The following is a 27,674-nucleotide window of genomic DNA, read 5'->3' on the forward strand; positions in this document are numbered from 1 at the left end:
GGTTTCATCAGACCAGAGAATCTTGTTTCTCATGGTCTGAGAATCCTTTAGGTGCCTTTTGGCAAACTCCAAGCGGGCTGTCATGTGCCTTTTACTGAGGAGTGGCTTCCGTCTGGCCACTCTACCATAAACACCTGATTGGTGGAGTGCTGCAGAGATGGTTGTCCTTCTGGAAGGTTCTCCTATCTCCACAGAGGAACTCTGGAGATCTGTCAGAGTGACCATCGGGCTCTTGGTCACCTCCCTGACCAAGGCCCTTCTCCCCCGATTGCTCAATTTGGCCAGGCGGCCAGCTCTAGGAAGAGTCTTAGTGGTTCCAAACTTCTTCCATTTAAGAATGATGGAGGCCACTGTGCTCATGGGGACCATCAATGCTGCAGACGTTTTGGTACCCTTCCCCGGATCTGTGCCTCGACACAATCCTGTCTCGGAGTTCTACGGACAATTCCTTAGACCTCATGGCTTGGTTTTTGCTCTGAAATGCACTGTCAACTGTGGGACCTTATATAGACAGGTGTGTGCCTTTCCAAATCATGTCCAATAAATTAAATTCAATGAAGTTGTAGAAACATCTCAAGGATGATCAATGGAAACAGGATGCACCTGAGCTCAATTTCGAGTCGTCTCATAGCAAAGGGTCTGAATACTTATGTAAATGTCTGTTTTTCTAAATGTCTAAAAACTAGTTTTCGCTTTGTCATTATGGGGTATTGTGTGTAGATTGCTAACTATTTTATTTTGTTTAATACGTTGTAGAATAAGGCTGTAACGTAACAAAATGCGAAAAAAGGGAAGGGGTCTGAATACTTTCCGAATAAAACAACACTACGCAGAAAGCCATCTGGAACAATACTATTTGCTGTAGAATACATGTTTTTTTTTTCACATGAACACATTCTGAGAAGGTATGACGGCACGGCGGTGGTAGGCCTGATCACTGACGACGATGAGACAGCCTACAGAGAGGAGGTCAGAGACCTGGCAGTGTGGTGCCAGGACAACAACCTCTCCCTCAACGTCAGCAAGAGGAGCTGATCATGCACTACAGGAAACAGAGGGCTGAGAATGCCTCCATCCACATCGACGGGGCTGTTGTGGAGAAGGTCGAGAGCTTCATGTTCCTCGGTGTCCACATCACGAAGGAACTATCATGGTCCACACACATCAACACAGTCGTGAAGAGGGCACGACAACACCTCTTCCCCCTCAGGAGGCTGAAACGATTCGGCATAGGCCCTCAGATCCTCAAAAAGTTATACAGCTGCACCATTGAGAGCATCTTGACTGGCTGCATCACCGCTTGGTATGACAACTGCTTGGCATCCGACCGCAACAAGGCGCTACAGAAGGTAGTGCATACAGCCCAGTACATCACCGGGCCGAGCTCCCTCCCATACAGGATCTCTATACCAGGCGGTGTCAGAGGAAGGCCCTAAAAATGGTCAGACTCCAGCCACCCAAGTCATAGACTTTTCTCTCTGCTACCACACGGCCAGCGGTACCGATGCACCAAGTCTGGAACCAACAGGACCCTGAACAGCTTCTACCCCCAAGCTATAAGACTGCTAAATAGTTGGTTAAATAGTTAACCAATAGCTACCCGGAATATCTGCATTGACCCTTTTTGCACTAACTCTTTTGTCTCATCGCATATGCTGCTGTTACTGTTTATTATCTATCCTGTTGCCTAGTCACTTTATTCCTAGTTACAGTTGAAGTCGGAAGTTTACATACACCTTAGCCAAATACATTTAAACTCAGTTTTTCACAATTCCTGACATTTAATTCTAGTAAATATTCCCTGTCTTAGGTCAGTTAGGATCACCACTTTATTTTAAGAATGTGAAATGTCAGAATAATAGTAGAGAGAATGATTTATTTTAGCTTTTATTTATTTAATCACATTCCCAGTGGGTCAGAAGTTTATATACACTCAATTAGTATTTGGTAGCATTGCCTTTAAATGGTTTAATTTGGGTCAAACGTTTCGGGTAGCCTTCCACAATCTTCCCACAATAAGTTGGGTGAATTTTGGGGCATTCTGAGTCAGGTTTGTAGGCCTCCTTGCTCGCACATGCTTTTTCTCTCTGCATTGTTGGGAACGGCCCGTAAGTAAGCATTTCACTGTTAGTCTACACCTGTTGTTTACGAAGCATGTGACAAATAACATTTGATTTGATATGTATACGCTGATTGTGTGCTCTCTCTGTCCCCCCTGTGGAGGATGGTTGAATGGGCTCAACTGTGACCCTTCATTCATTACATTTACATTTTAGTCATTTAGCAGACGCTCTTATCCAGAGCGACTTACAGTTAGTGAATACATTTTTTTTTTTATACTGGCCCCCCGTGGGAATCGAACCCACAACCCTGGCGTTGCAAACGCCATGCTCTATCAACTGAGCTACATCCCTGCCGGCCATTCCCTCCCCTACCCTGGACGACGCTGGGCCAATTGTGCGCCGCCCCATGGGTCTCCCGGTCGCGGCCGGCTGCGACAGAGCCTCTCTCTAAAGTAGGTATCTACATGAGTCTCCTCTGAACATTTAATGACATATTCCCAAACTTAAGGCCCTAACAATTTATGATTATGAGAGTCTCTCTTTAGCACAGTGCAACCAGGAAGAGCTTGACATCAAATTACACTTTCCCACAATTCAGCAGTTTGTGTCCCATTGGACCCCAGCATATTTCAAACAGATTTCATACAGAAATGGAATATCCCTTAACTGAGGTCAACCTTTAAGAGAAGGCAGACAGAGAGACAGAGAGACATAGAGGAGGGGAGAGGATATTATGTTCTCAACGTTTGGGTTTTGAAGTCATCCAGTGGACTAGATCGCTTGACCCAACCCCAAAAGAGCTGTTTAGAGGGGCTCAAGTTTCCACGTGGCTCCTCAAAAAGGGCCCCTGAAGCCTGGAGGCCTTCTCACGTTACAAATAAATCAAACCTGGTGGTCCAGACCGGACGCGGCCTGCATGGAGACGGAAGAAGAGGAGGAGAAAGAGGAGGAGAAGGAAGAGGAGGAGAGGGGAGGTGAACCAAAGACAAAAGGCTCCAAACAGCTCAGAACAAAGGGTCTGTGCCCTGCCAGAAGACGAAGTGGGGGTGGCCACTGAAGCTTGACCCCCCCCCACAACCTCCTTCTCCCTACATTAGTAGCTAACCTCCCCCATGCTACTTTCCCAAAGAGTCGAGCGGGTGGAAGAGCCCCAGAAACCTGCAGTAATGTTATACCGGTACTTTAATTTGAGGTGTAAGAGGTTTTAAACACCTGCTACCTGATGGAAGGTATGATATCGGTGAGAAAAGTGCTACCTTTTACCTGTAAAGTGTAACGTCCAGTAAATGGCTTACTTGCCTTACAAATCTGTCCGTGGGTAGGGTGCATTCAGAAGTAAATGTGATCACATTTTAGGCACTGGAAGTCCCTCTCAACAGAGAATGTCTTTAACAGTGTCTACATCAGGAAACACTAGAAGCAGTATACAGTATTGTTATTTAGATAGTTGAGGCCTGTATTCAACTCTGAGGGCCTATCTTTAACATTTTTCTCTGTTATTTAATAGGTGATAAAACAAAGGTGATTAAAGGGGGAGAGGGGATTGAGACCATATATTATGATCCAATGTTCACTCTATGTATAAGAACAATGTTAGAGAGCCTGCAGCCTAGAGATGTTACAGTGAGACTGACATGACCAAGATGATCTGAAAAGGTGTGTTTAAGTGCCGTTTGTCCCTAGTGGTTCTTTGTATCCTTTTAGACATCTTTTTTGTTTGATCTTCTTTTATTAATCTATTTTATTGCCTTCTGTTGTTTTTAATCTCCTTTATGTTAATGCTTTACTGCACTTTAAATAAAGTTTGATTTGATTTTAATTTGATTCCTCCCATAGAGATTAATTACAAGCTGATATATGACCAAGAGAGAGCAACTCCACTCCACCGCCAGTCATTTGAGAAATATCTCATAATACCACAGAGAATGACTCCTTCAGGAGGATCAGAGGTGGCTCGTGACCACCAGGACAAAAAGCCCTAACAGGATTTGAGATCAACTTGAGATGGCATGGTAACATGAGAAGGATGAAGTGTGTGTTCGTGTGTGTGTGTGTGTGTGTGTGTGTGTGTGTGTGTGTGTGTGTGCGCGTGTGTGCGTGCATGTGTCTGTGTCTGTAAGCAATAATGTGTGTCTGTGTACGGGTATTTAACTGAAAACGAGCTATAAACAAGTTATTCACTTTATTCACTATTAATCAAAATTACACAAATGCCTTCTCAGTTAAATTGTTTAATGCACTGTAGGACTAATACTAATGTACTGTTGTAGAATGCAAACTTTGTTTCAAGGATGTTTCAAGGATGCTTTGCCAAATGAATAATCTGTCTCCGATATTTCACAGCCTACAATAAATAGTATTTTCCTTTCTTCTCCATCGTTTGCACTTCACTACAAAGTCATTACACTGAACATGAATATTCACTATTGGTACAATCCAGTTTGTGCAGGTGTATCACTCACTTGCTATACCAACGAGCTTCAGTTAACCCAACCTCAAACCAGTCTAGAACCCATAGTTTCTGTCTGCCATATCCACTGGGCCTGAGTCTGAGTGGTAAGTCATCAGTTACCCCCAGTAAAGACAGATTACATCTGCACTGGTTCCCCTTTGAGGACGATGCTGGATCGATCCACCAGCCAGTCAGGCCTCTAATCTTGTCCGTCACCCAAGCTTGGCTCCAAGGCCACTATGGTTTCAGCCCACAACAGCAACCCATTGTCCCGGCTCAAGGAGCCTAGCAGTCACATGAGGTGGTGTGGGGGGGACATGGATCTAGCTAAGAGGCATCTTGGCTAGATCTGACAGGGTCCATAACACTATAATAAGGCAGCCTTTCTATATGTCCTCCTCATCAACCCTGTTATTTTGATATCCAAAAGGAGAAAGGGTCGCATCTCCTGCAGACACACTGTGAGTACCAGTCCCAAACCTTCTAAAGGAAATTAGGCCATGGTGCTGGTTCTCTTCAGTTGTTCTTGCTTGGCTACATAAGAACTGGCTACTAGAACACAAGCACAATAACCTTTCTCTGTATTTACACATCCACTACATTGACTTGAAATAGCCAAAGTCAAGACACGGTTGTTGCTAAATAATCAAATCAAGTAACAGGGCGATTGATTTAAAAATGTAGGTCCTACATCAAAATTAGATGTATCAATGCAAAATTGTATATATATACAGTGGGGAAAAAAAGTATTTAGTCAGCCACCAATTGTGCAAGTTCTCCCACTTAAAAAGATGAGAGAGGCCTGTAATTTTCATCATAGGTACACGTCAACTATGACAGACAAATTGAGATTTTTTTTTATAGAAAATCACATTGTAGGATTTTTAATGAATTTATTTGCAAATTATGGTGGAAAATAAGTATTTGGTCACCTACAAACAAGCAAGATTTCTGGCTCTCACAGACCTGTAACTTCTTCTTTAAGAGGCTCCTCTGTCCTACACTCGTTACCTGTATTAATGGCACCTGTTTGAACTTGTTATCAGTATAAAAGACACCTGTCCACAACCTCAAACAGTCACACTCCAAACTTCACTATGGCCAAGACCAAAGAGCTGTCAAAGGACACCAGAAACAAAATTGTAGACCTGCACCAGGCTGGGAAGACTGAATCTGCAATAGGTAAGCAGCTTGGTTTGAAGAAATCAACTGTGGGAGCAATTATTAGGAAATGGAAGACATACAAGACCACTGATAATCTCCCTCGATCTGGGGCTCCACGCAAGATCTCACCCCGTGGGGTCAAAATGATCACAAGAACGGTGAGCAAAAATCCCAGAACCACACGGGGGGACCTAGTGAATGACCTGCAGAGAGCTGGGACCAAAGAAACAAAGCCTACCATCAGTAACACACTATGCCGCCAGGGACTCAAATCCTGCAGTGCCAGACGTGTCCCCCAGCTTAAGCCAGTACATGTCCAGGCCCGTCTGAAGTTTGCTAGAGTGCATTTGGATGATCCAGAAGAGGATTGGGAGAATGTCATATGTCATATGGTCAGATGAAACCAAAATAGAACTTGTCGTGTTTGGAGGACAAAGAATGCTGAGTTGCATCCAAAGAACACCATACCTACTGTGAAGCATGGGGGTGGAAACATCATGCTTTGGGGCTGTTTTTCTGCAAAGGGACCAGGACGACTGATCCGTGTAAAGGAAAGAATGAATGGGGCCATGTATCGTGTGATTTTGAGTGAAAACCTCCTTCCATCAGCAAGGGCATTGAAGATGAAACGTGGCTGGGTCTTTCAGCATGACAATGATCCCAAACACACCGCCGGGGCACACGAAGGAGTGGCTTCGTAAGAAGCATTTCAAGGTCCTGGAGTGGCCTAGCCAGTCTCCAGATCTCAACCCCATAGAAGATCTTTGGAGGGAGTTGAAAGTCCGTGTTGCCCAGCGACAGCCCCAAAACATCACTGCTCTAGAGGAGATCTGCATGGAGGAATGGGCCAAAATACCAGCAACAGTGTGTGAAAACCTTGTGAAGACTTACAGAAAACGTTTGACCTGTGTCATTGCCAACAAAGGGTATATAACAAAGTATTGAGAAACTTTTGTTATTGACCAAATACTTATTTTCCACCATAATTTGCAAATAAATTCATTAAAAATCCTACAATGTGATTTTCTGGAAATTTTTTCCTCATTTTGTCTGTCATAGTTGACGTGTACCTATGATGAAAATTACAGGCCTCTCTCATCTTTTTAAGTGGGAGAACTTGCACAATTGGTGGCTGACTAAATACTTTTTTTCCCCACTGTATATGTGTGTATACGGTTGAAGTTTCTCTGTGCCACTGAAGTCTATAGAGTTAACAAAAGTTATTGGGTTGATCAGGGGAACAGGTGGTCTTATATTTCAGTGGACAACAATGGGAGTCTGTTTTAATGGCAGAGGTAATTACTTTTGTTATGAAAGATATCATTTTCCAGTTCATCAGGGAGAATTTATTAAACCAATAAGTTTCTGAGCTTCGAGATATTAATGACAGTGTAAAACAGTCCGTCGACTTGCCCTGACCTGGGCTGGGACTGATGCGAATTGGCAAGCTCAGCAGGAATGCAATCACCCGGCACTGGAGAAAGGGGCTCAATTAACAGTGGCTCTCCGGACAACATTGGGTTTAATGTACTATTCTAGTTGGCAAACAGAGGAGGGACTAAAGAGCGGTTTAATAGTTAATATACAGGTAACTACCAAAATAACAGAAACACTTGTAAATAAGGGACACAAAGTATATTGAAAGCAGGTGTTTCCACACGGGTGTGGTTCCTGAGTTAATTAAGCAATTAACATCCCATCATGCTTAGGGTCATGTATAAAAATGCTGGGCAGCCCATTATTTTGGCAATTGTTTTGGGCTACCATGGCTATGCCCCCATAGGATGACAATGCCCCCATCCACCGGGCACGAGTGGTCACTGAATGGTTTGAAGAGCATGAAAAATATGTAAACCATATGCCATGGCCGTCTCAGTCACCAGATCTCAACCCAATTGAACACTTATGGGAGATTCTGGAGCAATGCCTGAGACAGCGTTTTCCACCACCATCAACTAAACACCAAATGATGGAATTTATTGTGGAAGAATGGTGTCGCATCCCTCCGATAGAGTTCCAGACACTTGTAGAATCTATGCCCAGGTGCATTGAAGCTGTTCTGGCTCGTGGCTCAACCCCCTATTTACACACTTTATGTTGGGGTTTCCTTTATTTTGGCAGTTACCTGTAGGTAGTTAGTTCCATGGGAAGAAAGAATAAATGGTAATTAAGAAAAGGTACGTTGTTTTTCATGACAGTATCCAGTAACATCATGGCAAACCTGGGAGATCAAAGGGCTTCAAGTTGTCTTTATGTGGGCTGGAAGTACGCTATCTCCTGGAGAAAAGTCTCATAGCAAGTTTGACTCCTCTGTTCATATCTAAGGCCATATTGGGCCTTGAAACACAACTAATGGGAAGGGAGCATAAAGCCTTACTCAACATCGACTAGTCTAACCCATTATCCCAGAGGTGTGGGTCGGGGAGGGAAGAGGTGCGCCACAGAAAACCTCTTCTGAGTGTCTTTGTGTCTGCCTCTCTCTCGGTGGCTCTGGAGAACCAGTCTCTACAGATCAGTATCACCATCTCCCTGTCAGGCCATCTTCAACAGGGGGGCCACTAGAACCGAAAAACAATCCACAACCCCGTTGTCAGAAACGCTGCTGCTGCACTTTTCATGTACCTGTCTGTCAGCGAACAGGAAATGAGAGCAGAATGCAGAAGGCCGCTCTGTTTCATTTCATAAGAAGGGTGGCTGTGCCCTCCACTGGCAGAGCAGTTCAACTGTTGATCTCAGAGCTGAGATCAACAGGTGACGGCTCATGTCAGGGGGATTCAGGGAAGGCAAGGAGGTAGAGCAACCCGACCCGTTCTCTCTCCCCACTAGGCTTACTCTTCACCACTGTCCACATCTATCTTTCTGTCTGTCTCACTCTCAGCAAGATCCATCAGTAAGAGACTGCCTGACTCAGGATTTGTTTGAAATGATTGAATATTCATATTGGAATTACCCATTTTAGAAATGCATTTTTTTATTTAATAATGTTAATGTGCTTTTGTAGTACTTTCACCTGTAGAGAAATAAACCTAGCTAGGGAGTAGCTGAGCTCAATTGGTAGGGGCTGGGGTTATCACACAAGTCCTGCCCCTTCCTAAGATGGGAGGAAGAGAGGGTATAAAACATATAGAGATGCCCAGTCAAGCATAAGGAAGTCTAAAACCCTGTGTGCTACCTGCTCTATATGTCTGCTCCTGAGTTTCCCACATAGACCTTTACAAAACATGTTGTCACGGTGAGTAAACAATGAATAGCTGCAAATGTTGTGTATAATGAATGCTGAAACAGGGAATATTAGTAATGAAATGTTGCATCTTGGTCCAGGCGTTTTGATCAAAGTGTGAGATTTTCGTTAGGCCTTGATTATGATTATTGTTATGTAATGCTGATGTAATTGATCAATTTATGATGATTCTCAGGGTTAGTATCCACACAATGAAAAATGTACTAGTAAAGCATTGACATTTCATATGATTAAGATAATTGTTTTTCAAGAGCTTGAGAAATAATTTATGTCATGTAAATGTTTGCTGTTGATATTGATGTTGAAGAATACATACTATCTGATCAAATACTTGACTGATGCTCAGTTCTGGTCTTAGCATTATGTTGAATGCTTCATATTGGCTTTATTTGGCAATCTTTCTTGATTCTTCCTCTTGATGTAACACAATTGATATGCTGGCTTTGGAATACTGTGCCCTAGAGACATCTTAGATGTATGCACTGAGGATATAAAATATGATATGGATGACAAGAATATGGACTTAATGTATGTTTATGGCAGACTTATCCATCCACAATGAAATGTCACTTCTATCTGCAAAACTCTATCTCAACTTGAATCATACACTTAAGATTGGACCAGGGATATAATTGATCCTTGTTATAAAACATTTGATTTACACCTATGTATTCCTCCATCTTTTGATATACATCTTCTTTATCTACAGAAATATTTTAATTGCTTCTGTAGTTGTCTTTTTGGCAACAACAATTTCAACTGCTCCTGTGGAAGGTATGGATGTAGCTCATTGAATCAAAGTTGTATTAATTGTGATATTTGAACAGGTAAACAACTCAATGCCTTCTTTCTTTAGAGAAAGAGCCGGAGGAGATAGAGGTAGAGGATGGTGAAGAGGAACTCTCAGAAGAGGAGGAGGGTATGAGATGGGAGGGAGGGAGGTTCAGGGAAGGATGAGGGAGTGGGGGGTTAGAGTCATGTGTCAGGATACCATAGGACTAGCTAGTGCTGGTACGACGAAAAGAGTCCTAGGCTAAATGTGACATAGTAAGCTATTAACAAACTAAAATAATGCCTTCCCCCCTATGGCTAACAGAGGTCAAAACAAAGATCAATGCAGTCTTTTCTGATTATAAAATGAGGTAAAGAATACATTGAGTGAGAGTGTAGAAATGTCTAATATAACAAAATAAATTCTATGTAACTAATTTTAAAAAGGACTAACCCTCTTTAAAGAAATTATAAAGTAATTTTTTAAGGGCACTCAGACCTATAAAGTTAATACCAATTTCCTCCACTCATGCAAAAGGGTATACACTCTTAGAAAAAAAGGTGCTGAACCTAAAAGGGTTCTTCGGCTGTCCCCATAAAAGAACCCTTTGAAGAACCCTTTTTGGTTCCAGGTAGAACCCTTTTGGAACCCTTTTTTCTAAGCGTGTAACCTTTCAGGACCAATTTGTGTATCTTTTTTCGGCAACTTATACTTCATAATATTTTACATTTGTTTCAATAGAGGGAACGACGTCTTCTAAATATGTGTGGAGCACAGACTTCTGGGAAGTATAGAATATGAGCAGCTATTTATGAAATGTCTCAACTTCCTTTTCTTTTCAGATGATGATGACTCCAAGAGTCAGGAAAAGAATATGGGTGAGAAGTTAACAACTTGCCACCAATGAATAGAACATATCTAACCTTTGTGCATAAACCAACGTCTACCTGTGTGACTAAAGCCCCATTTTGAGAGTAAACTTACGTAAATGGCTAAACTAAGAGCATAAATTTGTTTTTCCTGTTTGAATGTTTTGCATAATATTACCATAACACATTTCAAAGACAAATGGGCCCTCATTAATCCCAAATACAAACAAAATATAAAATAGTAAAATAATGAAAATGTGAATATGATAAAGCTACAAAACAGGACATAAGAGTACATTTAAAGTAAAATATCACATATTGTTGGTATAAAACTATCATTAAACACAAGTATGTGCATGTGCGCATGCATGTAAACCTTAAATCCTCTCCAATAAGGTATTATACCAGAATAAAGGTTTTTTATTGATAAAGATGTAATCATACAGAATCTCAAACAGAAGTATCTTCCTTTTCCCTTCTCTTCCCTCAAGGAATTGGAGCACAGCAAGCTACCACAATATCTAAAGGCCTGGGTAAGACAAATCTAATCCTCTCTTAGCTCAGGGGATACGGCTTATGTTAAAAACAGACTAGCTCTTAGTTCAGTGAGTTCAACTCTAACAAGTTCTTAGTGCAAAGTGGTGAAGTTGTCTAGAGTATAGACTTTAATCTGGTAAATGCTGCAGATATTTGGCAGACTTTTCCATTAGATAGCCTATCAGGAAAGTTAATAACATGTTATTCATCATTCTTGAAATCAGACCATTTGAGGCTTTCTTCCATAAAAGTGAGTTAAACTCACTGCAGAAGTCTGTAATATGTTTGAGTCTTACAATACAGGATACATATTTGTAAAGGAATGTATTGAAAGGTTTTCAATGGACTGTTAAATAAGGTTGTCTAGACTTAAAGGCTGGTTTCCTTCTAGGTATAAGCGCTCAGCCTGGCACCTCGTTCCAGGGCGAAGCTCCAAATGGTAAGGGAGGAGTTCCTTTATAACAGTCAATCCAAATACAATTTGTACATTTGAAAAATATTTTATAGGAACCCATTCACTCCCTTTACTGGTTTGGTAAGCGTATGGGCTGTAAATTGGTTGTGTAATTGGTTATAAGTGGGGATTGTGTGTAGGCTGATCTTGTAAATGTATTAAGGACATTTCACATCTGAATTACACAAATCAGACAAGAAAAGTCTTATGATGACCCTCAACATAAAATCCCTCACGAATGTACCTCTTCTTCTTGTAGGACATAAACTCAATGGGGATAGTGCCATGCAAGCTGGCCCTGACCGTGAGTTAGGCTCCATAACTTTAAATATGTGGCCCTTTTTATTTGTATTTAACAAAAACTGTATTACAATCTAATATATTGAGAAAATGTTGTTTGCTGTGTTACAGCATCAAGCAGTACCTCAATATCAGAAGGAAGTAATGGTAAAACATTAATTATAAATCGATTTGTGTTAGAAGAATTAGGCCATACCATTGCATTTCCATATTAATTATACATACTATAGATCTGGCACATGGACTGAGTTAAAGGGCAATTCCGCCACTTTTCAATATTCATTATCTCCAGCACCAAACCAGTATCTACATATGTGAAAACAGAGCGTTTCTATGATCTGTGGTTAAAAAGATAAGAAGAAAGGTTCTAAAAAATGCTTCTCCGTGACATCACAGGGTTGGATTAAAAGTTTTTACAAATGGTGATTTTCAAAACCTGCAATGAATTTCTAGCCAGTGGGAGGGTCACCGCGAATCTCATAGCGTTTGAAAATCACTGTTTTTAAAATGGTTTAACATTTGATGATGTCAAAGGGTAGAACCTTTTAATTATATATTTTTTTACAAAGCGTAGAAATGCGCCGTTTTCACGTGAAGACACTGGTATTGTACTGGAGATAATGAAAATTAGGTTTAAAAGTGGGGGAATTGCCTTTTAACAAAGGCAGCCCAATTCTGATATTTGTTTCACTTTTGAATTGGATTTGATTTATTTGGGTAAAAGACATATAGAACAAAATGTACAATTTGGACCCAAAGGATAGCACTTAAAAGTATTAATTAAAACACTTGTTTCCAAAGTGGTCCTCGATGGTAAAAACAAATAACCCATATAATGATTAAAAGACAAGACAAAATAACAAACAACCATATTACATTCATTTATATTGACATCCTAAAAAGAGGAACTATACGTTTTTACCATCACATCAATTATTTTGCCCATATTTGGGCAAAAGATTAGAATTGGGGTGCCTGTGTAAACGCAGCCATGGTGGAATACATTTGTGGACTGAATGGCCTGATGTGTTCCTATCTGCTTCAGGTAATGGTGGTGGTGGAGGAGGAGGTGGTGGTGGTGGAGGAGGAGGTGATGGTGGTGGAGGAGGAGGTGGAGGAGATGCACATACTTCACCCTTTGACCCCAGCTCCCATGGTAAAGCCTTGTTCTGTCATCTATTACCATGTTATTACCACTTCATACTGCGCTGTCATGTTAAGTGCTACTAGGAGTTTGGTTTAAACAATCTGTCTTAACATCCCCTGTCTTTCAGATGCTTCTTTGCCAGGACATACAGGTTCCTCTTCCAGTATTGCAGATAAAATTACTTATTATAAATTATAAATTATTAATCAAGTCATATAATGTTTGAAATTATATCTCTATTGAATCTTATAAACAGTGGCATGTTTGTATCTACTAAAAGTTGATGAAAAGTGTTTTCCTTTCAATGCAGGTCCAAGTTTGGATCCGAGTCAAACAGGTAATGCTACACCCGCTCTCTCCACAAGATTTGAAGTAGACCAAAAAACCACCTGGATGTTTTACAAGCTCTGTCTGAATGGCTGTGGTTTGTCTCTATTGGGGAGGTTGAACTAATGATCTCTTGGCAGGTGCAGGGGTTCAGGGAAGTTCAGTGTCACACGTGCAAGCCCCAGGTAATATTTCTGCCTTGGTTCAATTCTATAACAATAGTCCAATAATGCATGACATAAAACCTGGATAAATTGTATTGATAATCTCTTTGCTGAAGCTGAATTTCAACATCATTATTTTAGGAAAAGTGGTTGTCCACCCAGGAACAGGGGTTGTCCACTCAGATACAATCTCTCATGGTAAGTCATCTTGGTCTACATTTGAAGAGTTTATTTCCAAAACGCTATATCCCCCCAAAAAATCACATTTGTGTTTTTTCATCAGAAATTATTGCTTATGGGTACATACTTATGGTACATACAAGTGTGTGTAAAATATGACTGTTCTCAGATTATTTATTTATAGATTTTAGATGTGTATCAAAATGTGTTGTTTTTGCAAAATGCTTATATCCATTGTTTAGCTGGAATGGAATGTAAATAGGGATCCTGTTTACTGTGGTTGTCCCACCTAGCTATATTCAGATCAATGCACTAACTGTAAGTCATTCTGGACAAGAGCATCTACTAAATGACTAAAATGTAAAATACAAATGTTTTACATACAGATCTCATACTACTGTACATTTCTTTATAAAAATGTAGTTATTTGTTACATTTGACTGTGTAAAACCTAGCAGTACTATTTATTTATCTGAGAGTGAAGCGGATATATAGAATTTTGCAAAAAAAACATGATAATTTGCCTCTCTGGAATGAAACCATCAAGTGATAGATTTTAAACAAATACTTGTATGTCATTGAATAACCCAATGCCATGATTAGACAGTGAAAAAACACACCTATCTCCTTCATAATTTCTTTAAACAATAAAAGCTAATTTCCCAACATTTATGAAAATGAAAATAGATAAATAGCATTTTGGAATGAAACTCTTAATTAGTTTGTATAAGCATATCTCAATAGTCCCTTGCAGTGATTAACGTTGTCTTATGTTCAATGTGTTTACCTTATAGGCTCAATGGGACAAGCAGGAGGGAGCTCCACTCTCATCATTATCCATGAGACTCATCCACAGCCTGCAGGTATCATTCACTACATACAGCCACAGAGAGTTCTGGTGACAGACCTGTGACAAACAATCATATGCAGTTATGAGTTATAACGACCAATAATAATATCACTCAGTCATGTGTAGCAAACCGGTAACGAACAATCAAGTGAATGTGTGGGTTTGGATAAGGACCATGGATAACACATAGTCAGGTAAACTTTGTCTTTAATATTTTATTTTAGTGTCAGCCCACCAACAAAGTGGATCTCATCTAGATTCAAATGGTAAACATTATTATTAAGCTACGGTCTAAAATCCATTGTACCCCTTTCCTGCAGTCAAATGACCAAATCGCGCCATGGGTGGAATGTTATTAATATTTTTCATAATTTCATAAATAATAAATATAATTTTACAAATCTCGCCCGAAAATCCAGTGTTTCTATGTCAAACAGTTTTGTTATATTTCAGTATTCTGTGATGTATATAAAGTATAATATTAGAATGCAAACTCAAAATTGAATACATTTCAACTCTATATCTGACATGGTACAAGTGTCTTCTTTTTTTAAGCCCATAACCATGTGTGTGAGGTGTATACTTTTGATTCAAAGTAGATGTGTTTAAGACTACCAAGAAACACTCTGTGTGACTCTGATTTAGCCCACTGCAGTAAAAGTTTATTAATCATTTCAATTTCCAAGATGCTCTGTATATTATTTACAGTATGTAAAGTACATCACATATATGATCCACAACTGGCATACTTACAATGATTAAATCAGGGCAGCGTTGCATTTTTATTACAGGTGGCAGCATTCATACATTTGATGCTGCTGGCCTTCAGACTGAGGCTCCAAGTAAGTTCATACTGACACTAAAGAAGCAGACAGACACTATCACCATGAATGGAAAAACATCCGTTTACAATATATTACATGAATGAGGAATGAACAACACATGCACACTACTGTAAGGATGTAGGATCTTAACTTGATCACTCTCTGGTTGCTGAGAATTTTCCTGCATCGCAGGAAATGCCAATGAGCTTTGTGATGTATATAAATTCCCTGAAAACCCACACTAACAGACAGTTATATTAACAGTATTGCACTTTTCACGTAGCCTACTTTTGGCCAGCTAATACCCTAACCACTGATAAAGCAACATTATGGACAAAAAGTTAAAATCCTGTTGCTGCAGGATTATTTTGCTGTGACAATATAGGTCAAATTAAGATCCTACATCTGTATGTAATAATTTTACAGGTATAGGTATACTGGTAGCTTTCTTGCACTAACACTTGCACTTTTCTTTCCTTACTAGCACTGACTTTACTACCACTGACTTTACTAGCACTGACTTTGCTGATAGCTGCTGTACTGACGAAAAGTTTAACTTACTATGACTGTGATATCATATGTGGTTGTCTTCCCTAGCTACCTTAAGATGAATGCACTAACTGTAAATTGCTCTGGATAAGAGCGTCTGCTAAATTACTCAAATGTACATGTAAATATGATTGATCAAGACATGTATTGTATGTGTTTCAGCAAGTGAGACTGAAATAGAGTCTCCTGAGTATGACACACCTGAGTCACCTGAGTTTAATGGTAATTATCTCAGATAAGCCATTTTTCAATTTATTTTAGCCACATCATGTACATGTGAACGGTGAAGATCACAATTCTCTTACACTCCTTGGTATAATCCTACAAAGAACAGAGTTACGAACCAGAAGTGTCATGGTATTTATTGGATCTCAATGTTGTTTCCAAGGTAATGGTCACAAGCTGCTGATTGGAGGAGCAGTAGAAAATGGACATGCAGGTAAGGAGAAGGACTTCATTGCTCTTGATCAGAAAACATGATGGAGTTTGGCATTTGTGAGGCCATTTTGATTGTCAATGTCTTTCTGTGTCTCAGTTATACCTGTAGTCACTGACCTCTTCATCGAGGACACAACTCACATGGATCCCACAGGTAACATCTTGCTGAAAATCCAATAAAGATGAAGTCATGGGCTTGTTTGTTTAATGATAGGGCAAATGAGTAGACGATAGAATGCCTTGATACTTTTTAATAGGTTCAACATTTCAGGTGCTATGGATCCACTTGGTGCAAGTTCTCACCTGGACAATACAGGTGAGTGTCCAGGTGAGGGTGCAATGTTTCACATTTGGCTCCTGTCTGGTATATTTACTTGCTTCTCCATCATTTCTTCACTTAATTCCATATTGACATTCAGGTATTATCGACCAATCCAGCCATGACTTCCTCATTGGTTTAATGGGTGAGTGTTTGTAAGAACTTATCGTTGATGTTTCTTTTTAGGTAATTCAAGTTTGTTCTTCATTAACTGTCTGTCTTTCCAGGTGGTGTGGGGGATCCGTATGGTCCTGACATCCATATCGACATCTCAGGTGGGTTTGTCATCATAGCCCTTCTGTGTCTGCTTTCTGTTGGGTCTTTTCGGACTATAAAGAATCACTGTTTTTCTTTGTTGAATCAGAAATATCTAACCAACACTGCTCTATTGATAGATCACACTGGAATTACTTCTCCATTAGACTCAATAGGTACGTTTCTTTATTCAAGCCTCCGTTAGTCACTTCACTTCTTCACTTGAAAGAAACGTTACAATGCAACACCTTTGGGAGAGTTACTCTGTGGGAGAGTTACTCTAAATTATATCCGATTTAAGGTATATTTAAACTGGCACAGATAATGTTATACTACATCTCTAAAGCATAATTTTATTTAAGTAACTCTCTGTCTGAGGGGTTAAAACAGCAAGCCACAAACTCCACTCTGAGGAGTTTATATTCCATATTGTGCTAGTTATCTGTGCTGCTGCAGAGTAAATCACTGTTACAGTTATTCCAGCTCTTGTAATAATTTACTCAAGGAAAACTGCTTTAAATCAGGTTTGCAGGTTTGATATATATATATCACTGGCTGTCTGGTGCTCTCTCTCTCTCTCTCTCTCTCTCTCTCTTTCTGCTCTCTCTGCTCTCTCTCTCCTCTCATCCAGCTGTGGGTTCAGATCCAGGACCGGCGTTGTCGTCCAGTAGCAGCCCGGATCCAGACGTTCCACCAGGTACCTACTGGCACGTCTTCTACCCTCCGCCAGGTCCTGTAAATCACCTCACCCCTCCCTCTTGTGTCTTCCCTCATCTACTCAGGCTCTGTTCTCTACCTCACCTCGGAGAGAGCTCCTCACAGGCTTGTAATCATGACAGAGTTTTCAGAGCGTCCCAGAGAATTTACGTCCGAAGAATTTTTAAAACTCCAAGATTATCATTGGGTCCATGTGTTCCTGTCTGTGCAGACAGCGAGTTACTTGTGTAGCTGTGCTTGTGAACTTTGCAGATCTTGACATTGTTTATCTTTGCAGCTTTGCTGTAGACTTTATGTCTTGGTGGAGTAGCACCACCATCACTGATGAATGGGGTCAGGCCTATTAGGAGGGATGCAGTGCAATAACAAGAGATGAGGGTTCTCATGATTCACATAATCCAATCATTTATCTTATTTCTTTCTCTGCGTGTCTGATTTTCTTCCTCCAGGTCTTGTAGATCACATAGGTCTAATAAGTGATTTTACAGGTAGGCATTGTGAGCCACAATTATTAATTGTCTAATAAATAGATTATGATTCACAGTTGAAAATGAAAATGTAAACAGTAGTTATGGGTGAAAGCAAATAGGGTCTGTCAACTAGTTTGTATCATTGCCCTACTTGTGGTCTCTTTCTATCTGCAGGCACCACTGACTACTCAGGGCTCGACCATCCTTATCTGAGCTCAGGTTTCGATGGATCATACCACTCAGTAGGTGATCATGCTGGTCTATCCGATACTACAGGTAAATACACTAAAATCATCATCTCTGTAAGAGGATAGTGACCAAGACGGCATGGAAAAGCTTCATCTCAGTTTCTCTCTCCAGACCACCCAGTAGCAGTGATGTCACATACTGATTATTCATCATCACAGATTGACCACCCAGGTAGGATCACACTCAGGACTAAAAATAACATACCCACGTTAAAGGTGATCTTCTGTAGCTCAGTTTGTAGAGCATGTTGCTTGCAATGCTAGAATAGTGGGTTTGATTCCCGGGACTGCCCGTATGTAAAATGTATGCACACATGACTGTAAGTCGCTTTGGATAAAAGTGTCAGCTAAATGACATATATTTAATTATTTAATTAAATACATTATACTATGAATGTATTTCAGAGAATGGTATTAATGTGTCCAGCTCAGACGTAGGAATATAAAGGATGATTAAGATAATGTCAGCATAGATTAACATGTATGTTGCAGGGAATGGTCGTCAAAGCCAGGTTACAGACACACATGGAGGTGACCATCCGGTCAATGACATGCATCATGATGTAACAGGTATGTCTACCCTAAAGGTCTATGGAAGCCAGTAGGCCAAGGCTAGCCTGGATGCCAGTCTGTTTCTGCTCTCCTGCCAACTCCTGATGGAATTGTCATGCCAAACAATTAAATGTTTAGCTTCCAATGACAATAGAGTAGGCAAAAGCAGCAGATCTGGGACCAGGCTAGGACTAGGCTAGAACCAGGGGTATATTTGCATTTGATGGAGCAAAACAAATGCCACATGCATTATTTGAGAGGCATTGAGGATATGTGCTTGATATTATTTATCACAATACGCCTAATACAAAATACACCATTGTATTGGTAGGCTATGACAGTGTTTTTGCTTTTCAGATCCATCTGGGCAGCAGATTGTGGCTACAGACGTAGGCCTACTAGATGCTGGTAACTCAGTGTTTGAATTCTCCGTTATTTACAAACCTATTTCAATGCATTTGTTAGTCATAAACAACTTTTTCTGTCTGCTTAATTGCCTGCTGTATGTGCGAAATAATGGATTGGACCTCAGTTGTGTAAAGTACTTAAGTAAAAATAGTTTAAAGTACTACTTAAGTAGTTTTTTGGGATATCTGTACTTTACTTTACTATTTATATTTTTGACAACTTTTACTTTTACTCCACTACATTCCTAAAGAAAATAATGTACTTTTTACTCCATACATTTTCCCTGACACCCTAAAGTACTTGTCAAATTTCGAATGCTTAGCATGACAAGAAAATACAGCACTTATCAAGAGAACATCCCTGGCCATCTCTGCTGCCTCTGATCTGGCGGACTCACTAAACACAAATGCTTCATTTGTAAATGAAGTCTGAGTATTGGAATGTGCCCCTGGCTATCCATAAATAATAAAAAAACGAGAAAATATGTTAATTGCTTAATATGTGAAATTATTTATATTTTTACTTTTCATACTTAAGTATATTTAAAACCAAATACCTTTTGACTTTTACTGAAGTAGTATTTTGCTGGATGACTTTCACTTTTACTTGAGTCAATTTCTATTAAGGTATCTTTACTTTTACTCAAGTATGACAATTAGGTACTTTTTCCACAACTGTTGGACCTGTAATGGTCTTATGTTATGTCTCGAGCAACAATTGTCTCATTGAACTATAACTTTTGTGGAAAATGAGTGTCATGATGGAAAATAGGCTTCACCAAGGCCAGTGCTGGCAAAATAAATACCTCCATTAAAAACGGTCCAGGGATGAAAATTCCCAGGACGTCTATCTGTCAGCGTAAAGTGTTCTACGCTTATTTTCACACAGGAAAAATATACTTTTCAAAAAAGTATTTCCAAAATGTTAGCCATCACCACTCACCAGACAGTTTTTCTTCGTCCCTTATTTCCTGAAGGTGAGCACGGCGTCGTCTCTCATCACAACGACATGGGAGGTGAGTCCTACGAAAATGGAATCAATGATAAGCCTACATTTAATTTGCAGAGTTAAACATTTCTGAAGGCATCACTTTTTACAATGTTGTTGTAATAGTGTTGCAACAATGTTTCATCATGAGAGCTCACGCGTTCTAATTTCGCGGTACTTCAGCTGTTACAGACGGGGTCGCTGTTCAGCATCATGATGACGTTCACACCGTCGGCCCTCAAACAGATACCACAGGTAAGCCACCACCTTGAAAGCCTACAGTGAGGTTGATTGAATTAGGCTAGGCCTACTAATGTATTTTTAATGTTTCTATGAGCAGGGCTGTCTAACTTGGCTACACAACTTCCCTCTACAGGTATAACACTCTCTTGACTTTGACTTTGTTTGCTAATGCTTTGTATACTGTACATGTAAAAGAAATGCACTATGCAGGTCCCTGGATAAATAAAGGTTAAATACATTACTTATTTTTATGCAGAAATCGCTCCGCCATTTCGTGTTGCCCAAAAATTTACATATTGCATATTTAAGTTACTGATAATGGAGAAAATAAATTCATAGTTTACCTTCACAAGTAGAGTCTGAAATATTCTGTGCACAGGTACAATGATACAGGTGTCAATGTGTGAACAGGTGCGGCAGAAGAACTTGTAACCAGCTCACATACACATATAGATATCACTGGTAAGGACTTGAAGTGTATGTTTCAGCCCATCTATTTACTATATATTGTATACATTTACAAGATCAAACAAGAACATCCCATTACTACACTGGGTAACATCTAATAAAACATATTTAGTAGGCTAGTCAAACAAATGGATACTCAATCAAGTCCATCTAACAGCCAGTAACTCACGTGTTTCTCCTCCTCCCTAGCCCTTGGGGCGAATGTGTACAGCTCCAGCGCACCAGGCACGGCTGGTAGGCTACGTACTTGTCTGATGATCAAGCATTCATTCTCTCACCTGCTTATTTTTAGAGCTGACACACTGCTTTGCCACTGCATCGCTAGTTAAGCCAACATCCATTTAACACTCAGCACAGAGCCGGCTGGGCTGGGGCCAGCCTGAGGAAGGGAAGACAGTGAGGAGAAATAAAGCTGTCACTAACACAGAGCATATTGTGGGAAACAGCATTCAACCACAGTGTTCTGGAGTAGTTTAGAAAAGTCTAGAATAGGCACACAATCCTAATAAAATAGGTATATATATATATATATATATATATATATATATATATATATATAGTACCAGGCACACAATCCTAATAAAAAATTATAATAATATATATATATATATAATATATATATATATATATATATATATACTGTACCAGTCAAACTTTTGGACACCTACTCATTCCAGGCTTTTTCTTTATTTTTACAAAAAACTATGAAATAACACATATGGAATCATGTAGTAAACAAAAAAGTGTTACACAAATCAAAATATATTTGAGATTTGAGAATCTTCAAATAGCAAATACGGAAAATTTCAAGAACTTTTAAAGTTTCTTCAAGTGCAGTCGCAAAATCCATCAAGCGCTATGATGAAACTGGCTCTCATGAGGACCGTGGGATGGAAGACCCAGAGTTACCTCTGCTGCAGAGGATAAGTTCATTAGAGTTACCAGCCTCAGAAATTGTAGCCCAAATAAATGCTTCACAGAGTTCAAGTAACAGACACATCACAACATCAACTGTTCAGAGGGCACCAATAAGAAGAAGAGACCTGCTTGGGCCAAGAAACACGAGCAATGAACATTAGACCGGTGGAAATGTGTCCTTTGGTCTGGAGTCCAAATTTGAGATTTTTGGTTCCAACCGCCGTGTCTTTGTGAGACGCGGTGTGGGTGAACGGATGGCCTCCGCATGTGTATTTCCCGCCGTAAAGCATGGAGGAGGAGGTGTTATGGTGTGGGGGTGCTTTGCTGGTGACACTGTCTGTGATTTATTTAGAATTCAAGCCACACTTAACCAGCATGGCTACCACAGCATTCTACAGCGATACACCATCCCATCTGGTTTGGGCTTAGTGGGACTATCATTGGTTTTTCAACAGGACAATGACCCAACACACCACCAGGCTGTGTAAGGGTTATTTTACCAAGAAGGAGAGTGATGGAGTGCTGCATCAGATGACCTGGCCTCCACAATCCCCCGACCTCAACCCAATTGTGATGGTTTGGGATGAGTCGGACCGCAGAGTGAAGGAAAAGCAGCCAACAAGTGCTCAGCATATGTTGGAACTTCTTCAAGACTGTTGGAAAAGCATTCCAGGTGAAGCTGCTTGAGAGAATGCCAAGAGTGTGCAAGCTGTCATCAAGGCAAAGGGTGGCTATTTGAAGATTCTCAAATATAAAATATACTTTGATTTGTTTAAAACTTTTTTGTTTACTACATGATTCCATATGTGTTATTTAATCGCATTCTACAATGTAAAAAATAGTAAAAATAAAGAAAAACCCTTGAATGAGTAGGTGTGTCCAAACTTTTGACTGGTAGTGTATACAGTGGTGTGAAAAAGTGTTTGCCCCCTTCCTGATTTCTTATTTGTTTGCATGTTTGTCACACTTAAATATTTCAGATCATCAAACACATTTAAATATTAGTCAAAGATAACACAAGTAAACACAAAATGCAGTTTTGAAATTAAGGTTGTTATTATTAAGGGAAAACAAAATCCAAACCCACATGGCCCTGTGTGAAAAGGTGATTGCCCCCTACAACCTAATAACTGGTTGGGCCACCCTTAGCAGCAACAACTGCAATCAAGCGTTTGCGATAACTTGCAATGAGTCTTTTACAGCGCTGTGGAGGAATTTTGGCCCACTCATCTTTGCAGAATTGTTGTAATTCAGCCACATTGGAGGGTTTTCGAGCATGAACTGCCTTTTTAAGGTCATGCCACAGCATCTCAATAGGATTCAGGTCAGGACTTTGACTAGGCCACTCCAAAGTCTTCATTTTGTTTTTCTTCAGCCATTCAGAGGTGGACTTGTCCTGCTGCAGAACCCAAGTTCGCTTCAGCTTGAGGTCACGAACGGATGGCCGGACATTCTCCTTCAGGATTTATTGTTCCATTTATCACAGCAAGTCTTCCAGGTCCTGAAGCAGCAAAACAGGCCCAGACCATCACACTACCACCACCATATTTCACTGTTGGTATGATGTTCTTTTTCTGAAATGCGGTGTTACTTTTACGCCAGATGTAATGGGATACACACCTTCCAAAAAGTTCAACTTTAGTCTCGTCAGTCCACAGAGTATTTTCCCAAAGGTCTTGGGGATCATCAAGATGTTTTCTGGCAAAAATGAGACAAGCCTTAATGTTATTTTTGCTCAGCAGTGGTTTTCGTCTTGGAACTCTGCCATGCAGGCCATTTTTGCCCAGTATCTTTCTTATGGTGGAGTCATGAACACTGACCTTAACTGAGGCAAGTGAGGCCTGCAGCTCTTTGGATGTTGTTGTGGGGTCTTTTGTGACCTCTTGGATGAGTCGTCGCTGTGCTCTTTGGGTAATTTTGGTCGGTTGGCCACTCCTGGGAAGGTTCACCACTGTTCCATGTTTTCGCCATTTGTGGATAATGGCTCTCACTGTGGTTCGCTGGAGTCCCAAAGCTTTAGAAATGGCTTTATAACCTTTTCCAGGCTGATGGATCTCAATTACTTTCTTTCTCATTTGTTCCTGAATTTCTTTGGATCTCGGCATGATGTCTAGCTTTTGAAGATCTTTTGGTCTACTTCACTTTGTCAGGCAGGTCCTATTTAAGTGATTCCTTGATTGAGAACAGGTGTGGCAGTAATCAGGCCTGGGTGTGGCTAGAGGAATTGAACTCAGGTGTGATAAACCACAGTTGAGTTGTGTTATAACAGGGGGGGCAAACACTTTTTCACACAGGGCCATGTAGGTTTGGATTTTGTTTTCCCTTAATAATAACAACCTCAAAACCATTTCAAAACTGCATTTTGTGTTTACTTGTGTTATCTTTGACTAATATTTAAATTTGTTTGATGATCTGAAACATTTAAGTGTGACAAACATGCAAACAAATAAATCAGGAAGGGGGCAAACACTTTTTCACACCACTGTATATATATATAAATATTTTGGTTTTACAGTATAACAGTGTAATATCCCCTCTTATTTTAAACAGGGTTAGATGAGGTGGCTGTGACCAGTGGACTCTTTAACTCTACAGGTTAATTTTAACCAATGACATAATCCTCACATGATACACTCACACACATATGTTCAGGCTTGGAAGGTGATAAGTATACATTTTTCAATTACAGATTCTGTGCTTGGATTCGGACATGACACTACAGGTAAAATTCCATTTGCAACAACATATCAGAAGTAATAGACAACTAAACCAGACAATTCCCATCACACAACACACTTATAACATCATACACTCTGTCTCTCAGTTGTCGCAGAAGCACACAGTGTCTTCATTCAGACCGATTCCCCAGGTAAGTCTGCACGCACGCACGCACACGCACACACACACACACCAATCTTACCATTTACATTAACATTTCAGAAAAAAGACATACACTTCCACACAACACACACACAATACACACACAACACACACAGCACACACTAGCCTCCTAAAATACAGTGTGAATGTATGTAATACCATCAGTTACTGGGGATCCACATGGAGCAATATCCCAGACAGACGCCATAGTGGGCAGGGGTGAGTGAGGTTCCCTTACCACTCATTACTCATCAGAGATTGTGCACTATAAAGAGAATAGTGTGCTATAGTCTCTGGTCAAAAGTAGTGCACAATATAGGGAATAGTGTACCATTTGGGACACAGCCTTACTATACACTGCCAGTCACTACATAACAAAACGAAACGCCTTTACTCACCATGTTGAATCTATCTTTTGTATCGTAGTCACAGCTGATCCACAAGGATCCACTCTACAGGCTTCCAGTAAGTTGGTACAGAATATTAATTTACGCAACCCCTTGACCTTGCACAAGTATCTGTTGCTCCTAAAGGCTTCATGAAATGAAAAGTAGCGGTAATAGTCCTTTGATCTTGGAGCAATAGCATAGATTAATCAACCAATCAATAAAATGTATTTACAGCCCAACAATTGTCATAAAGTGCTTTACAGATCTTTGCAGTTAATCATAGTCTAGGTGTGAAAAGCATTGCAATTGATGACAGACAGCCCTGGTTGTCCCGTTCACGGTGGTCTCCCCCTGCTCTGTTCGTAGGGTCTGTGTTCATGCAATGTCTTTGTCCAAACAGGTCATCCTGGTGTAACAGAACAGACACAACCTGCAGGTAAGCTTCATAGGAGTTTAGGTTTAAACTCTGTTACATGGCTGCGTTTACACAGGCAGCCCAATTCTGATCTATCTATCTATCTATCTATCTATCTATCTATCTATCTATCTATCTATCTATCTATCTATCTATCTATCTATCTATCTATCTATCTATCAATTTGACTCCAAAGGCTGCGTTTACACAGGCAGCCCAATTCTGATCTGATTGGTCAAAAGACCAATTAGTGAAAAAAATTATCAGAATTGGGCTGCCTGTGTAAATGCAGCAAAAGTAATTGAAATAGCGAAATGGATCCATGTGACAAATGTATCCGTTTTTATTTACAGTCACCCTAAGAACCCAAAGCAGATTTTCTTTATATATCCAATCTTTTTTTCTGACTGTCTACACTCAGTTTTATATGTGACCCATATCAGATTTGAACATTCACACTGATGTAGCCTCTGAAGTAGCACACAGATGCCATGCTCATTTCCTGTCACTGTTCCTTAACATTTTTGGGGTGGTTGTCATGGTAACGACATGAGGTCATGTATGGAGGATAGGGTTTGTATCAGGATTCAGATCCATATATGGAGGTGGTATAAATCGGAAGTCAAAAGATCAGATTCCATGTGTTGTTTTGCTGTTTACACATTAGGGAAAATATCAGATAGGTATCAGATATGCAAATAATTGGCAAAAGCTTAACTTGTTATTTACAGTAGCACAGGATTGCACGCTTTCAGATATTACAATGCTGTGTCATCATGACAGCATATATTGAACCACTAAGTGAACAGTTCCTCAAGGGCTCTTTTCTTTCCTCGGTTTTGCTTGCTCTTTCCAGTTTCCGCAGCTGAACAGTACAACCCATCTGGTCAGGGTCCTGAAGGTAGGTTTCTCAGCTCCTTACAACTTCTCTCTCGTCTCTCTCTCTTCTTTTAAAAACATTTAATAAATGACAAAAGGCTTGTTTTATTTACATTATGTACTCCCCTGTTAAAACACATACAATATAATCGTATAACTAATCTTTTTTATTACACTGTATTAACTACAGTAGTAAGATGGCAAAGTTTCTGACTACAATGTTTCAGGTGATAAGACAGTGCTGTTATACTGTACCTTTGAAAGAGAGACAAAGGTAAACTCTTGATTGGTACTACAAGTATAAAAAAGTGAGCAAGTAAAAATGAAGGACACTAAAGTAGTATTACTGCCTCTGAGGTAGGACTCAATGCTACAGTATACTGCTAATATACTCAATATGTTGTAATTCTACAATATATTGCATAACTTTTTCAACATTAAAGGGATAGTTCACACAAATTACAGATTGCGGTCTCGTCCATAATACTAATAATATCTGAGCTACAGAGGACCACATAGACTGCTCACAGGTTAAGGAAACCTAAATGTAATTTTGTAATTTGGTTGAACTATCCCTTCAATCAGCTTTTAGAAGTAGATAAATTACAGATATGTGTGTCAAAGACTAAAATACATATTCACTTCTGAAGGTGCAGAAAATGTGGAACTGGAGGATACCTGCTGACTTCCATATGAAGCCTCGTGTCAAGTTTCTACGCTACAGATTTCAGTGTACGGACCAGTCTGCATGGCAGAGAAACAGTGATCCAGCCCACTAGCAAATCTAGTTGTTGTTTGTGTCTATGTCTATTTAAACTTAAAGATGACACTGTAAGTAAACTTTTTGCGCACTTGTTAATAAATTACCCTGTACGTTTAGTTTTATTAGTTGCATATATGACAAAAACTACTAACGAAAGCCCTCTGATTCAGATGAAGACGGCTGTATGTCGTCCCTATGGAAAGCTCAGACAATATACTGAATCTTTATGAAGCTTTGTTATTTTGTAATTTCCGCAAGTACTGTATTTCCGAGTTTTGAAAATGTGAGAAAAATTCATCTCGTGTCAGTAATTGTACATTGCGAAATGTATGTCAAAGTAATCTCTACATTAAAAGTAACGTCTATTTTGAACATCAAACTCATTTGTCCCCATATTTTTCACATACTGAAGTGGGGAGCAATGTTTATGTA

The 27,674-nt window shown here is 39.9% G+C and overlaps 1 protein-coding gene and 1 long non-coding RNA gene across 2 annotated transcripts; one reads left to right on the top strand and one right to left on the bottom strand.

The window, feature by feature from the left end:
• Window positions 1–8,830: 8,830 nt before the first annotated feature.
• si:ch211-80h18.1 (uncharacterized protein LOC555593 homolog) lies at window positions 8,831–27,614 on the top strand. Its single transcript, XM_041883529.1, has 39 exons — window positions 8,831–8,911; window positions 9,630–9,694; window positions 9,777–9,839; window positions 10,535–10,570; window positions 11,053–11,094; window positions 11,490–11,537; window positions 11,812–11,856; window positions 12,898–13,008; window positions 13,127–13,162; window positions 13,310–13,336; window positions 13,467–13,511; window positions 13,632–13,688; window positions 14,465–14,533; window positions 15,312–15,362; window positions 16,056–16,115; window positions 16,282–16,332; window positions 16,429–16,485; window positions 16,603–16,647; window positions 16,751–16,795; window positions 16,878–16,925; window positions 17,046–17,081; window positions 17,537–17,602; window positions 18,072–18,110; window positions 18,267–18,368; window positions 18,453–18,512; window positions 18,833–18,910; window positions 19,250–19,300; window positions 20,277–20,315; window positions 20,471–20,542; window positions 20,628–20,663; window positions 20,942–20,992; window positions 21,188–21,232; window positions 24,467–24,511; window positions 24,606–24,638; window positions 24,741–24,785; window positions 25,223–25,261; window positions 25,586–25,621; window positions 26,457–26,501; window positions 27,130–27,614. The coding sequence occupies exons 1-39, from the start codon at window positions 8,901–8,903 to the stop codon at window positions 27,162–27,164; spliced, it is 1,965 nt and encodes a 654-aa protein (XP_041739463.1). The 5' UTR covers window positions 8,831–8,900; the 3' UTR covers window positions 27,165–27,614.
• On the bottom strand, window positions 14,491–20,535 carry LOC121571822. The gene is made up of 3 exons (XR_006001769.1): window positions 20,446–20,535; window positions 20,243–20,322; window positions 14,491–14,577 (listed from the first exon to the last, which is right to left on the bottom strand). It is a non-coding gene; the product is annotated as an uncharacterized LOC121571822 (long non-coding RNA).
• Window positions 27,615–27,674: the final 60 nt, after the last annotated feature.

This window comes from Coregonus clupeaformis, chromosome 8 (genome assembly GCF_020615455.1).
Source record: "Coregonus clupeaformis isolate EN_2021a chromosome 8, ASM2061545v1, whole genome shotgun sequence".
NCBI lineage: Eukaryota > Metazoa > Chordata > Actinopteri > Salmoniformes > Salmonidae > Coregonus > Coregonus clupeaformis.

Excerpts from the sequence above, each read along its gene's own strand:
- si:ch211-80h18.1 (XM_041883529.1), top strand. Across the intron at positions 13,163-13,309 it reads ACATACAGGTTCCTCTTCCA|GTCCAAGTTTGGATCCGAGT; the intron begins GTATTGCAGATA and ends CTTTCAATGCAG. Across the intron at positions 13,689-14,464 it reads CTCAGATACAATCTCTCATG|GCTCAATGGGACAAGCAGGA; the intron begins GTAAGTCATCTT and ends TTTACCTTATAG.